General features: G+C 38.2%; 2 protein-coding genes across 2 annotated transcripts; both read left to right on the top strand.

Moving 5' to 3' along the window:
• Positions 1 to 3,238: 3,238 nt before the first annotated feature.
• LOC135171760 (cap-specific mRNA (nucleoside-2'-O-)-methyltransferase 1-like) lies at positions 3,239 to 5,964 on the top strand. The gene is made up of 3 exons (XM_064138333.1): positions 3,239 to 5,361; positions 5,444 to 5,834; positions 5,926 to 5,964. The coding sequence occupies exons 1-3, from the start codon at positions 3,239 to 3,241 to the stop codon at positions 5,962 to 5,964; spliced, it is 2,553 nt and encodes an 850-aa protein (XP_063994403.1).
• A 6,363-nt stretch (positions 5,965 to 12,327) lies between these two features.
• On the top strand, positions 12,328 to 15,435 carry LOC135171759 (uncharacterized). The gene has a single exon (XM_064138332.1). It carries the CDS (start codon positions 12,328 to 12,330, stop codon positions 15,433 to 15,435), a length of 3,108 nt encoding a protein of 1,035 aa, XP_063994402.1.
• Positions 15,436 to 15,813: the final 378 nt, after the last annotated feature.

Here is a 15,813-nt window from a genome sequence, read left to right as displayed (position 1 = left end):
CACTCCGTGTGCAGTTTTATTCAACTTAAAAGATGGAATAGCTTACATCTTAATTTATAGTCACAGTATTATTTTATTGCAAATTATTTGTCTATTATTTGACATTCACAAACATTCTAATCTGTTAACTCAAAATGATTTTAACAGATGGCGATATGCATTGACTGGGTTGAGTATGTACTCAAGAGATGGCGCTGCTATGTGAAACTTACAACCGTATAACGTTGTTTGTCCGCGATGGACTCTTAAACTACTTAACGGATTTTAATGTAATTGGCACACCGTGTGCAGATTGATTCAACTTAAAAGATGGGATACCAGCTGTTATACCAGCTTTAACGTCTTTCTTTGTAAATATTAATTTCATTGTACTAAGAGCCTACGATAGTAGAAAATCTGTCATGGAGGTCGCCATATTTTTTTACAAATGGCATCTAGGTAAAAAAGCATGGTGATTACCCTGACTGATGTTCTCCTACCGTTCCTCGTAAATAGTTCAGTACAATATAATATAACAAAAACCTTAGCCCCAGAAACGCGTGGTCGGGCCTGCTAGTTTCTTTTATAAAAATTTCTTGAGGGATTGGCGTAGCCTCTGGGGGATCAGGATCATATAAAATACAAAAATAGTCACTCTTTTGTAGAGATCTCGAAGTTGATAGTATAAAAGTCGTTTACTGAGGGTGATAGACTTATCTGGCTTGGGAGTAGAGATTGGGGTGTCATGTTAAGTCGGCCAAAGCTCGCTACCCAGGCCTTTCGCTCCAGGTGACGTTCAAGTCGTAGAAGTCCTTCACTTTCTCCCTCAGTAGCGAATCATAGCGTTTGTTGAGCTCACTGGGGTTCTACATGACCATTTTTAATTTTGCAGAGTATATTTTGAGAACTTAATATATTGAATAATTAATACGATTTCCGAAGGTCTAATTGGGTTTTCCCTTGCTTTGGGTAAATTGCCTGGGTCATTAAATGAATAATGAATATTCCCACATTATTCAGAATTTTTTCTCCTGTTTTCACTGAAAATTTTCATTGTCCTAATGTCTGGTAAAATTTTTTGGAATAATGACTGGTCCATGCTGTCTCCAGCATGACTAATCGACAATTGACAATTAACGATAAGGAAAAATTATGCATTTCCTTGAGTGTACCCCTGACGTCTTAATTAATTGTTCACGTTTCCACCTGAATTGATGAAATTTGGGCGATGATATCGAATATTTTCTACGTATTTATAAGGATAAAAAAAATGATTAAAAATCATTGAATATCACTTTATCGATCCCCAGTGATTGACGATTGATGACTTTTCGTTTTGCCTCACTCTGCCGTTATTATTAAATTATCTTATTATTAAAATTTATCACAAGACACGACATAAATATTACTAAAACTACATGTCTCAAATGTAAAAAGTATAAATAAATATATCAATAAATGTTGAATATATTCAATATTTATTTATGTTGAACACATATTTTTTATTTTACTATATTTGATATTGATTAGTTATTTTATGATGAATATTAGTAAAATAATTATTTGACTAAGATTATTTGAGATGTAACAATGAGCCTTTCAACAAATTCTTCTTAAACGAATTGTTCAAACGTATCAATCAATCTATCATTCAATATAATATCTGGGGGCTTCGTTTAGCGTTCGGACTTTTATTACTATTCTTCGAAATCAAATCGGTCAATGATGCGCCTTCCATCTTAAACAATTTTTATTGATAAAATTATCGAGCCGTTAATTGTTAAAAAATACTGTTCCGTCACGCTTTTTTTGACCACGTGAAAAGCTGTCAAAATTAAAGAAATTTTCATGTCAACTGTAAAACAAACAATTTCAAACATCATGTCATCATTTTGCAGGAATTTTTTAAACTTATTCACTATAACAATTTAAAAAAAATCTCCAGTAAATATTTTACATGACAACACCTTTAAGGTAAATCCAATATAAAATACTCTACGTTAATTTTATTTTCAATAATAAAAAATATTTACTTCTGTGACCACCGGCGATGAAAAATTATTTGATATAATTAACAATATAATAATGACCAGTAGAATCATTAGACACATTCGTCTTAATCTATAAATTTACAGGTGGAGGGGGCAGGCCTAGTGTCTCGCCATATTGTCGGGCTCCGGATTATTCGGAAGTATATGGCCCCTCGGATGGGGTCGTCCCCACTCTAATCCCCAACAGGTGACCTTCCTCATAATGACCTATTCAACGTCTCTGATTGGTTCCACTTGTCCAAAAATTTGGACAAGTGGAGGGAATAGTCAGGTCTATCGAACTGGCAATTTTGAAAATCATGTCAGATTCGCTTCATCTTCGGTCGTGAGCTTATACCCGCTCGTTTGTATCTTGAATCGTTTGAAAAACAGTAAACAACGAAGTTCGTGTTTTGAACGAAAATTGACCAAGTGAACATTGTCTACTGAATTCTTGTGGAGTATCTTGCTCTGTTTAACTTGTTGGTTGAGTCGTCGTGTGAGTGAGAAAACTATACTCGTGTTGGAAACGCCAGTGCAAAGTGTAAGTTGATATTTTACCAAGTTGTAGAGTTCAAGATTTTAATATTGTTAGATGTTTATATTCTTGAATTAATTTGTTAAAAAGCTAGTTATTATAACGTCTTGTTGGGAAATAATTCCTATTCAGAAGTGTTGAGTTGATTTTTGAGGGGTGGAAAGTCCTTTTTGAGGGAAATAAATTGTTGGAAGTAGAGTTATGGTGGGGTAAATGATCAAACAGTGATTGAATGTTCAAAGAAAATAGTGTTAATTGTGTTGTTCAGGTGGAAAATGGATACTGCAAGGGCTTTTGGAGATAACTTGCACGATGGATCGTCTGCTGGCCTTCCGAGTGAACAGGACCTGGTGAACATCGGATCGAGGAAGAACTTTGGAATTATTGGTATGTATCAATAAAAGTAATAACTAAATTAATAATGCGACAGCTGAATTAGTTTACTCGTCATATTTCGGGACAGATTAATTTTTAAATCAATACAGAGAATTCCGCGGATTGTTGATTATTTTTCTATTCGTTTGAGCTTTTGTCGTTTTTTTTATTTGTCAGATTATTTGCGCAACGGGAAATAATTTGATAATAATTCCATAGTTTATTATAAATATTTATTTGATTATTTTTGAACATTCAGATTAATTAGTTTCATCGTAACATTTCGTTTTGAATTTTCTAGAAAATCTCATTACTAATGATAAAATCTGATAAATTTATCGCGAGTTCCGTAGCTAAAATCGATAGTTTTCTTGATATTTTAGAATCTTCAGACGGCGATGTCGTCCAGGCTTCCGCTTCGAGCAAAAGGTGTTATAATTACGTCGCTAAACCGGAAGAGACCGGAACTACAACTTTTGATAATCCTTCGGTTATGGTTAAACGGCGTAGAGGATCTGGTTCTCTCTCAATCCCAATGACCCGGGGTGGCTCCCTTCTGGAGGAATCCTCCGCTTCTCGCCACGTGACTTCGAACGTCGTCCATACAATAATGCAAAATATGGACTTTACTCGTGGCAAGGGCCTGGGTAAGAAAAATCATTTTATCGCTGAGCCCATTCAGGCTTCTTTGCATAAGGGTCGACGAGGTTTGGGTCATAGTAACCAAGCTCTGATCAAAGCCATTGGGAAATGGGATCCATCCCAAGAAATCATAAGCGTTAGGGAGAAAATCTACTGGTTGAGAAATGATCAGGAACCACCAATAGCAGAGGATTTCAGGGGTTGGATGCGCAGGGCTCCCTGGAAAAAGACCATTGATGATGAAACTTTATTTTGCGAGCCCCAGATCCTTCACCAGGTCATAAGCTCGAAGAGCATTTTCGATGGTTTAGAAAAATCTGAAATACAAAGGGCGAGGATTCATTCGAATCCCTTTGAAACAATCAGAGGTGTATTTTTTCTTAATCGAGATGCTGTAAAAATGGCTAATATTGACAGAGCCTGCAATTTCATGTTCACTAATCCAACAACGGCAAATCCAAATGAGATCCTCTACTTCGCCGACGTATGCGCCGGTCCTGGAGGATTCAGTGAATATGTCCTGTGGAGGAGGAAGTGGCATGCAAAGGGCTTTGGATTCACCCTGAGGGGCTCCAACGACTTTCAATTACATAACTTTTACGCTGGACCACCAGAAACTTTTCATCCTTTTTATGGACCCAAGGGTGATGGTAATATTTATGATCTGGAGAATCAACTCGCCTATCAACAACTTATCATGAATCATACCCAAGGACAGGGTGTTCACTTCATGATGGCTGATGGAGGATTTTCGGTTGAGGGAATAGAAAGTATTCAGGAGATTTTGTCGAAACAGTTATACTTGTGCCAATGCCTGGTGGCCCTTAAGATTGTGCGGACAGGTGGACACTTTGTTACTAAATTGTTCGATCTGTTCACACCATTCAGCGTGGGATTGATTTACTTGCTATACAGATGCTTTGAAAAAATATCAATTTTCAAGCCGAATACATCTAGACCTGGCAACTCTGAAAGGTGTGTATTGTCTAATTTTTACAATATAAAATACATTTTTTTTTTTTGTAAATTTTCCAATAATTTCATTAATTTTTCTTTCTCGTGTTCTAGGTACTTGATTTGCGAGAAGAAGAAGAGTGAAATTGAGGCTGTGATCAACTATCTTTCATATGCTAGGGAAGTTCTTCTGAGGGCTGACGGGAACGGCGATATCAGGGAATTGGTACCTGTGGAGTTGCTCCAAGATGCCGATAGCTTCTACAACTATATTTGTAGTTCCAACAACGATCTGGGAAGGAAACAAGTGATGGGACTCTTGAAGATCGCTGCCTTTGCCGAGAATCGGAACCTCTCTGAGCCGAAGCAGACGCAGATGAAGAAGGAGTGTCTTGAATATTGGCATCTACCGGACCAGACTAGAATAGTCCCCATGCTCTTGAAACCAGAGGAGAGACTTCGTTCAATCGTCGTCGAATCTGTTGTAAAGTACCTGAGCGCTCCTCCCATGATTTTGACTTCTAAGAATGTGACAACGACTATCCTGGAAAATCCCTGTGATTGGTATGCAGTACTCTGTGGATCGGATGCCAGTGGAACAACACCTAGCAAACAATTGACTTTCTACTTGGGTATGGGAAGAACCAATGTCTTTAGGTTGGTGAAGAATACCTGGGAGAGGGCCGACAATATTGAACTGCCTCCTAATACATTTGTTTATGCTGAACTGGTGGAGGAGATGAGAGGACTGGAAAATAATATCCGGAGAACTGAAGCATTGCATATTGTCGATGCGTATCTCCTGGGAGGAGAGGATGTCAGCAGAAATTCACTTCCAGAAAGGTATGTTTTGGACTTTTTACAAAATTTTATACGGACGTTTAAAAATAATTTTCTAATCTATTTGAAATCATCGTGTTTTTAGGTATGCTCTCATCAATAAATTCTGTGAGTCTCTGTGGAAGCCCAATAACTCTGCATATTGTCCAGTTCGTGCCAAGGAATTGCATCCTCTGGATCGTGAGTTACCCATGAAACTTCATGTACAACCGTGTACATTGATAAACAAGAAGAAATTATTAGTACATTATCTACAAGATTCATACCCGAGGAGGACACGCCCCGATAACGATCCACTATCCTTTGTACCAAATAGTGTGGTATTCTTGAAGACAACTAGTGCACCCTGGACACGAATTATCAGTAGGAAAACTAGCCATCATTATTACTTCAATTCTATGACGAATGAAAATTTTTATGCTAATCGTCGACCAGAATCAGCTTGTGCTAGCTTCCTCGAGACATTTGTCACTCGAGTGCAGTGGCATTGGCCGGGGGATTCATCTCTTTCAATTAATTATATATACCATAATGTAAAACAGAAGTGCCCTGTTTATATACCGGAAGATTAGTGACATAGATTCATCAATACTTAGGAAGAATTAATTTTATAATTTCTCATTGAGGTATTTATTGCGTGGTCAGAAAGAACTTATATATTTCTTGTTTAGCAAAATTCTTCATAAAAAAACATTTTTCATTTTCCTGATGATCCCATAAATACTTAATATTGTAAAATAGTAATTAGTTTAGTTTCTTGTATTGATACAATATTATTGGCTTATTATTATACATAATTAGTAGTTAGTAAGTGGGAAAAATTGATTAATTCATAAAAATTCACGGATAAAATTATTCATTTCTAGTAATGTAGAAAAATATTAAATATTTCGATCAAGTCCACTCAACTTTTGTATAATTCGAAGAACATTTGATTGAAGTTGACATCACACACTGAAAATTAAAATACAAAATGAATGAACAATTAATTGTTCTAAAAAATATATTGATAGATTTTTATACTAAAATTTTCATAAAACTTTTTCAATGAAATCTGTGAATGAAAACATCAATTTTTGGCAATCATTACCAGTTCTCCAGGAGCTGGTCATAATCGACTGAAACTCTAGATATTTTTGCCATGAATGTAAATACTGCACATTTATATAATGGGATAAATGAAAATATATTTGTAATTTAAATCCCAATATTTATTTAAACATTAACATTGCTTTAATAATTTATTTTGTTTTCCATCATCAACACTATTTCTGACTTTGGCTAGTGATGACGAGTTGTAATTAAAATAACAGTGTGGAAAATTTGCTTCTAATGGAGTTAATATTTTAAGGTGAGAACAATCAGGGAATAAAACAATTTAATTTAACAAAAATCTTGTTTTCTTTTATGAAACATATTGAAATTCTTAAATATTTATTTAGAGTTATCTCCCAACTTTCCTCGAGTTGATTTTACTTTTCATCCAATTAAAATTCATAATCTCCTCTGTGGTATGTGATCAGCTCCTCCGAAGGTAATCCGGAGATATTACTCTGAACTCCCAGTGGATGATCGGCTGAAAGTGTACAATTCTACAATTAATTTTTAAACAAACCACGGTAACAATCCTGGAAACGTCTAGGTGCCCACATTTTTGTATAGAAATCTTTTAACTACCTTTCACATACAAAAATGATTTGTACAAAATATATATCATGGTATATATACAGGGTGTCCCAGAATTGCACGTCCAAACTTTAAACTTAAGTTGGGGGTGAAATTCTGGATCGAAAAGTCCTGAGCGACTTTTTGATCAGATGCACCCTCTTCAAGTTATTGAGGGTTGAAGTTGGACGAATCAGGGGCGTGGAATACCCAGTCGCACGTCGGTGAGAAAAACATGCGAGTGTAGTGGTGTCCCCACCATACCGTACTACTCCCCTGCCGCGGCAGAAAGGGACGACTGGCGGCGGAGGGTAAGAGGAAGGGGAGGGAAATAAAAAAAATGAACACCCGCCCGCTACATAATAGTAGATTATGACATGAGGACGATAGGTGGAGGATTGTGAGAAGTGTGAAGTTGGCAGCACGAGGCGTGACAAGTCGCAGTCGAGGCGAGCCGGAGGCTTCGCCCCCCCCCAGCGAAAAACAGAAATAGATTTAATTAAAAAAAAATTATTCTTTAGAAAAATACATAAACAATATCAACTAAAGAAAACGAATCTTAACGTTTTACTTAGGTTCTATTGTCCATGGTTGTGTTCATCGAAAGAAGAAATCATACGATTGCAAAATTGATTCACCAAAAAACATTTTATAATTTGTATCAATTTAATTTTATAAAATTTTATAATATTAAAGCATTATTAATCTTTTAGTATTTCGATTACATATTTCGACACCAGTCATCTCTTTCTGCCGCCGCAAGGGAGTAGTACGGTATGGTGGGGACACCACTACACTCGCATGTTTTTCTCACCGACGTGCGACTGGGTATTCCACGCCCCTGATTCGTCCAAATTCAACCCTCAATAACTTGAAGAGGGTGCATCTGATCAAAAAGTCGCTCAGGACTTTTCGTTCCAGAATTTCACCCCCAACTTAAGTTTAAAGTTTGGACGTGCAATTCTGGGACACCCTGTATATCGGTACTAGCAGACCCGGCCACGCGTTGCTGTGGTTAAGGTTAATGTTATATTACATTGTACTGAACTATTTAGGAGGAACAGTAGGAGAACATCAGTCAGGTTCATCACCATGCTTTTTTACCTAGATGACATTGGTAAAAAAATATGGCGACCCCCATGACAGATTTTCTACTATCGTAGGCCCTTAGTACAATGAAATTAATATTTACAAAGAAAGACGTTAAAGCTGGTATAACGGCTGGTATCCCATCTTTTAAGTTGAATGAAACTGCACACGGTGTGCCAATTACATTAAAATCCGTTAAGTAGTTTAATAGTCCATCGCGGACAAACAACGTGATACGGTTGTCAGTTTCACATAGCAGCGCCATCTCTTGAGTACATACTCAACCCAATCAATGCATATCGCCATCTGTTAAAATCATTTGGAGTTAACAGATTAGAATGTTTGTGAATGTTAAATAATAGACAAAGAATTTGCAATAAAATAATACTGCGACTATAAATTAAGATGTAAGCTATTCCATCTTTTAAGTTGAATCAAACTGCACACGGTGTGCAAATTTCATTAAAATTGGTTGAGTAGTTTAAGAGTCCATCGCGGACAAACAACGTGACACGTAATTTATATATATATATATATATATATATATATATATATATATATATATATATATATTTATAGATATACATGCACACGCATGCATGTTGTGTGTAAATGCATGTTTTTATATATCTATATATATATATATAAATTACGTGTCACGTTGTTTGTCCGCCGTGGACTCTTAAACTATTCAACCGATTTTAATGAAATTTGCACACCGTGTGCAGGTGGATTCAACTTAAAAGATGGGATAGCTTAAATCTTAGTTTATAGTCGCAATATTATTTTATTGCAAATTTGTCTGTTATTTGACATTCACACACATTCTAATCTGTTAAATCCAAATGATTTTAACAGATGGCGATCTCTATTAACTGGGTTGAGTAAGTAATCCATAGATGGCGCTGCTATGTGAAACCTACAAACGTATCGCGTTGTTTGTCCGCGAACTACATCACCGATTTTAATGAAATTTGCACTCCGTGTGCAGTTTTATTCAACTTAAAAGATGGAATAGCTTACATCTTAATTTATAGTCACAGTATTATTTTATTGCAAATTATTTGTCTATTATTTGACATTCACAAACATTCTAATCTGTTAACTCAAAATGATTTTAACAGATGGCGATATGCATTGACTGGGTTGAGTATGTACTCAAGAGATGGCGCTGCTATGTGAAACTTACAACCGTATAACGTTGTTTGTCCGCGATGGACTCTTAAACTACTTAACGGATTTTAATGTAATTGGCACACCGTGTGCAGATTGATTCAACTTAAAAGATGGGATACCAGCTGTTATACCAGCTTTAACGTCTTTCTTTGTAAATATTAATTTCATTGTACTAAGAGCCTACGATAGTAGAAAATCTGTCATGGAGGTCGCCATATTTTTTTACAAATGGCATCTAGGTAAAAAAGCATGGTGATTACCCTGACTGATGTTCTCCTACCGTTCCTCGTAAATAGTTCAGTACAATATAATATAACAAAAACCTTAGCCCCAGAAACGCGTGGTCGGGCCTGCTAGTTTCTTTTATAAAAATTTCTTGAGGGATTGGCGTAGCCTCTGGGGGATCAGGATCATATAAAATACAAAAATAGTCACTCTTTTGTAGAGATCTCGAAGTTGATAGTATAAAAGTCGTTTACTGAGGGTGATAGACTTATCTGGCTTGGGAGTAGAGATTGGGGTGTCATGTTAAGTCGGCCAAAGCTCGCTACCCAGGCCTTTCGCCCCAGGTGACGTTCAAGTCGTAGAAGTCCTTCACTTTCTCCCTCAGTAGCGAATCATAGCGTTTGTTGAGCTCACTGGGGTTCTACATGACCATTTTTAATTTTGCAGAGTATATTTTGAGAACTTAATATATTGAATAATTAATACGATTTCCGAAGGTCTAATTGGGTTTTCCCTTGCTTTGGGTAAATTGCCTGGGTCATTAAAGGAATAATGAATATTCCCACATTATTCAGAATTTTTTCTCCTGTTTTCACTGAAAATTTTCATTGTCCTAATGTCTGGTAAAATTTTTTGGAATAATGACTGGTCCATGCTGTCTCCAGCATGACTAATCGACAATTGACAATTAACGATAAGGAAAAATTATGCATTTCCTTGAGTGTACCCCTGACGTCTTAATTAATTGTTCACGTTTCCACCTGAATTGATGAAATTTGGGCGATGATATCGAATATTTTCTACGTATTTATAAGGATAAAAAAAATGATTAAAAATCATTGAATATCACTTTATCGATCCCCAGTGATTGACGATTGATGACTTTTCGTTTTGCCTCACTCTGCCGTTATTATTAAATTATCTTATTATTAAAATTTATCACAAGACACGACATAAATATTACTAAAACTACATGTCTCAAATGTAAAAAGTATAAATAAATATATCAATAAATGTTGAATATATTCAATATTTATTTATGTTGAACACATATTTTTTATTTTACTATATTTGATATTGATTAGTTATTTTATGATGAATATTAGTAAAATAATTATTTGACTAAGATTATTTGAGATGTAACAATGAGCCTTTCAACAAATTCTTCTTAAACGAATTGTTCAAACGTATCAATCAATCTATCATTCAATATAATATCTGGGGGCTTCGTTTAGCGTTCGGACTTTTATTACTATTCTTCGAAATCAAATCGGTCAATGATGCGCCTTCCATCTTAAACAATTTTTATTGATAAAATTATCGAGCCGTTAATTGTTAAAAAATACTGTTCCGTCACGCTTTTTTTGACCACGTGAAAAGCTGTCAAAATTAAAGAAATTTTCATGTCAACTGTAAAACAAACAATTTCAAACATCATGTCATCATTTTGCAGGAATTTTTTAAACTTATTCACTATAACAATTTAAAAAAAATCTCCAGTAAATATTTTACATGACAACACCTTTAAGGTAAATCCAATATAAAATACTCTACGTTAATTTTATTTTCAATAATAAAAAATATTTACTTCTGTGACCACCGGCGATGAAAAATTATTTGATATAATTAACAATATAATAATGACCAGTAGAATCATTAGACACATTCGTCTTAATCTATAAATTTACAGGTGGAGGGGGCAGGCCTAGTGTCTCGCCATATTGTCGGGCTCCGGATTATTCGGAAGTATATGGCCCCTCGGATGGGGTCGTCCCCACTCTAATCCCCAACAGGTGACCTTCCTCATAATGACCTATTCAACGTCTCTGATTGGTTCCACTTGTCCAAAAATTTGGACAAGTGGAGGGAATAGTCAGGTCTATCGAACTGGCAATTTTGAAAATCATGTCAGATTCGCTTCATCTTCGGTCGTGAGCTTATACCCGCTCGTTTGTATCTTGAATCGTTTGAAAAACAGTAAACAACGAAGTTCGTGTTTTGAACGAAAATTGACCAAGTGAACATTGTCTACTGAATTCTTGTGGAGTATCTTGCTCTGTTTAACTTGTTGGTTGAGTCGTCGTGTGAGTGAGAAAACTATACTCGTGTTGGAAACGCCAGTGCAAAGTGTAAGTTGATATTTTACCAAGTTGTAGAGTTCAAGATTTTAATATTGTTAGATGTTTATATTCTTGAATTAATTTGTTAAAAAGCTAGTTATTATAACGTCTTGTTGGGAAATAATTCCTATTCAGAAGTGTTGAGTTGATTTTTGAGGGGTGGAAAGTCCTTTTTGAGGGAAATAAATTGTTGGAAGTAGAGTTATGGTGGGGTAAATGATCAAACAGTGATTGAATGTTCAAAGAAAATAGTGTTAATTGTGTTGTTCAGGTGGAAAATGGATACTGCCAGGGCTTTTGGAGATAACTTGCACGATGGATCGTCTGCTGGCCTTCCGAGTGAACAGGACCTGGTGAACATCGGATCGAGGAAGAACTTTGGAATTATTGGTATGTATCAATAAAAGTAATAACTAAATTAATAATGCGACAGCTGAATTAGTTTACTCGTCATATTTCGGGACAGATTAATTTTTAAATCAATACAGAGAATTCCGCGGATTCTTGATTATTTTTCTATTCGTTTGAGCTTTTGTCGTTTTTTTTATTTGTCAGATTATTTGCGAAACGGGAAATAATTTGATAATAATTCCATAGTTTATTATAAATATTTATTTGATTATTTTTGAACATTCAGATTAATTAGTTTCATCGTAACATTTCGTTTTGAATTTTCTAGAAAATCTCATTACTAATGATAAAATCTGATAAATTTATCGCGAGTTCCGTAGCTAAAATCGATAGTTTTCTTGATATTTTAGAATTCAACGGCTCCAGCGCCAGCTCATCAGGTATGTCCCTTAACGACATTTTATACCCTGGTGTTAAATTACAGATCAACGCGATGAACGTCTTAACCTGGATGAGAAGACATAAGCTCGTCTTTGGGACGGACATCATCAAGATGTTCAGACAGATTAAGGTACATCAGGACGACTGGGATCTTCAAAGGATATTGTGGATGGACGACGATCAACAGGAAATCACCTTCCAGTTAACCACAGTGACCTACGGTCTCAATTGTTCGCCCTGGTTATCACTCAGAGTGCTCCAACAATTAGCAGACGATGAAGGACACCGTTTCCCAGCAGCAGTCGAAGCGATCACGAGAGGTCGTTACGTCGACGACATATACGGAGGGTCCGACTCAGAAGAAGGCCTCAAGGAAATAGCAGTGCAGCTTCAAGGACTATGCAAAGCAGGCGGTTTCAATCTACAAAAGTGGAGCAGTAACTGCCCAGAAGCTCTTCATCAACTAGGCCTAACAACAGAGAGCAGCCTGATTCAATTTGAGGAATCAGTGACAAAAGTACTTGGTTTGTGTTGGCACCAGTCAACCGACACATTCAGGTACAAATCGAGGAAATTCAACGCAGCTACCATCACCAAAAGAACAGTGTCATCGGAGATAGCTCAGATCTTCCATCCATTGGGATTCATCGCCCCAGTGGTAGTACAAGGGAAAGTTCTCCTGCAGGGGCTATGGAAGCGCAAAGCCAACTGGGATGATCCTCTTCCAGAGGAGTATAAGAAACGTTGGAGGACATTCCGAGGAGATCTCACCAACTTAGACAGAGTTACTGTACCCAGGTGGATACAGTTATCATCGAAGATTACCAACATCCAAATCCACGGATTCGCAGATGCCTCAACGGTAGCCATGAGTGCAGTGGTCTACCTTAGAACGAGATCAAGCAACGAGAATACATCAACAACTTTAGTGTGTGCGAAAACCAAGGTCACACCAATCAAAAGGATAACCATACCTCGGCTAGAGCTCACAGCAGCTCTACTCTTAACCCAGCTAGTGGATTCAACATACGAGATGCTTCAACTAGACCGGAATCAGACGGAAACCTATCTCTGGTCAGACTCATCAGTCACACTAGCCTGGATCAGAAGCCCAGCCTCAAGATGGAAGGATTTCGTCCATAACAGGGTTATCAAAATACAGGAAACGCTACCAAAGGCCATATGGAGACACGTCAGTGGCAAAGAAAACCCAGCTGACTGTGCCTCAAGAGGAATCTCACCAAACGAGTTAGTAGATCATCCACTCTGGTGGTCAGCACCAAGCTGGATTAATCAGGATCCAGAAAACTGGCCTCAATCAACCATAGACGTATCAAAAATGGATACTCCAGAGGTGGCCAAGGAAGCAAAGCCAGTACCAGCACATCCAGCAAGGATGAAAATCAGCAAGGTAGCAGAACTCCTCAACAGATACAGCAAAATGGCCAAACTGTTGGCAGTAACAGCGACTATCAACAGAGCGATAGACAGATTCAGCCGGCGCCCAACGCCCCCGGGACCTGTCCTGACAACTAGAGAACTAAATGAAGCAAGAACATTCTGGGTTAAGGTAACACAAGCACAATATTTTGAATCAGCTATTAGACTTTTGCAGAGAGATCATCAGTTACCAAGAAGTCATCAGCTAGCTAAGCTAACACCAACGCTAGATGACCAAGTCATCATGAGACTAGGAGGTCGTCTGAAGAACGCTGAACTCAGTTCAGACGAAATACATCCAATAATCCTACCCAGACAGTCAAGGTTCACCACATTGGTCATTGCCGAAGCTCACCAGAGAACTCAACATGGAGGTACCCAACTGACTCTAGCCTATACGAGACAAAGATATTGGATCGTAGGAGGCAGAGGTACTGTCAGAGCATACATCTTACGCTGCGCCATCTGCACCCGTCATCGAGGAAGACAAGCTCAACAGCAGATGGGTCAACTGCCATCAACAAGGATTTCACCAGCCAGGCCATTTCTCCACACAGGAGTGGATTATGCAGGTCCATTCCCCATCCTGAAGTGGAGGCCAACAAATGCACAACCAGGAACAGTGCATATAGCAGTATTTGTGTGCTTCACCACGTCAGCAGTTCACCTAGAGCTCGTCAACAGGCAGACAACAGAGGCTTTCATCGGCGCCTACAAAAGATTCACAGGAAGACGTGGCATTCCAGCAGTCATGTATAGTGACAATGCCACCACCTTCACAGGAGCAGCAGAGGTCCTAGAGCAACTTTATCACCAGGAGTCAAGAGAAACCCAACAAGTTCAGGCTGTCCTCGCAACCCATGGAACTCAGTGGAAGTTCATCCCGCCAAGAGCACCACACTTTGGTGGTAAATGGGAGGCAGCCGTGAAATCCGTGAAGTATCACCTGAAGAGGATACTAGGACCATCTACACTCACATACGAAGACCTCAACAGCGTGATCATCCAGATAGAAGCCTGTCTCAACTCCAGACCAATCTGTCCCATGTCAGATGATCCAGAAGACCTCCAAGTGCTCACTCCAGGACACTTCCTGGTAGGAGAGCCCCTTCAACCAGTACCAGAACCATCTCTTCTCCAGAAACCTAGCAGCAAGCTACAGAGATGGAACCTCGTCACCCAGATCACCCAACAACTCTGGTCCAGATGGTCTAAGGAGTGCTTGCAGAGATACCAAGCAATCTACAAATGGAAGAATCAACAGGACAACATCAAGGTCGGCGACATGGTCCTGATGATGGATGAATATCCACCCGCAACGTGGCCAATCGCCAGAGTCATCGCAACACGACCAGGAGCAGATGGACTCACCAGGGTCGTCACAGTGAGAACAGCAAGACCCCAAGTGTCAAGACACGTTGACGGGTCACCGGACCCTCAAAATATAAGGGTAACCTACGCAGAGTTTGACAGACCAATTGCCAAACTCTGTCTACTACCATCAGATCCACCACCAGCAGAAGAACCTCCAGAGGATCAACAAGGGGACCTCCAGGAATCACAGGACTGAGAGCTAAGTATCATTTTGATTAATTATTCAATTACTTGACAAATGATACGTCTCTCATCCTGTCCTTCCCCTTACAGACAACAACCAATCATCAACAAGAGGAAGTCACAGCTCGAGGGAATTTACGCCTCCCTCAGGCAACCAGCAGTCCAACAGCAGATACAACACCCAGCACTACAACTAGAGGACATCCAACACCTTCCAGAGGATCAGCTGACCTCGAAGAATTCAACATTCCTGACGTTGAATTGCCCCCGGGATGATTGAAACGCGAATGTTTAGCGCCAAATTACAAATGAAGGCCCCCGGTCAGGCCAAAAGGTCAGCAGCGACACCTCGGGTCACTAGACCCACGAGCTGACCCCGGAAGCCCAAAAA

The sequence above is a fragment of the Diachasmimorpha longicaudata genome, unplaced genomic scaffold (genome assembly GCF_034640455.1).
Source record: "Diachasmimorpha longicaudata isolate KC_UGA_2023 unplaced genomic scaffold, iyDiaLong2 ctg00000099.1, whole genome shotgun sequence".
In the NCBI taxonomy this organism is placed as follows: domain Eukaryota; kingdom Metazoa; phylum Arthropoda; class Insecta; order Hymenoptera; family Braconidae; genus Diachasmimorpha; species Diachasmimorpha longicaudata.
Note: the sequence above shows the minus strand (reverse complement) of the source record. Positions and strands in the feature narration are given on the sequence as shown.

Bases quoted from the DNA above. Each gene is read 5' to 3' on its own strand.
- LOC135171759 (XM_064138332.1), top strand. From the start codon at position 12,328: ATGATAAAATCTGATAAATTTATCGCGAGTTCCGTAGCTAAAATCGAT.
- LOC135171760 (XM_064138333.1), top strand. From the start codon at position 3,239: ATGATAAAATCTGATAAATTTATCGCGAGTTCCGTAGCTAAAATCGAT. The intron at 5,362-5,443 runs GTATGTTTTGGA...TCGTGTTTTTAG, and splicing joins AGAAATTCACTTCCAGAAAG to GTATGCTCTCATCAATAAAT. The intron at 5,835-5,925 runs GTGCAGTGGCAT...ATATACCGGAAG, and splicing joins TCGAGACATTTGTCACTCGA to ATTAGTGACATAGATTCATC.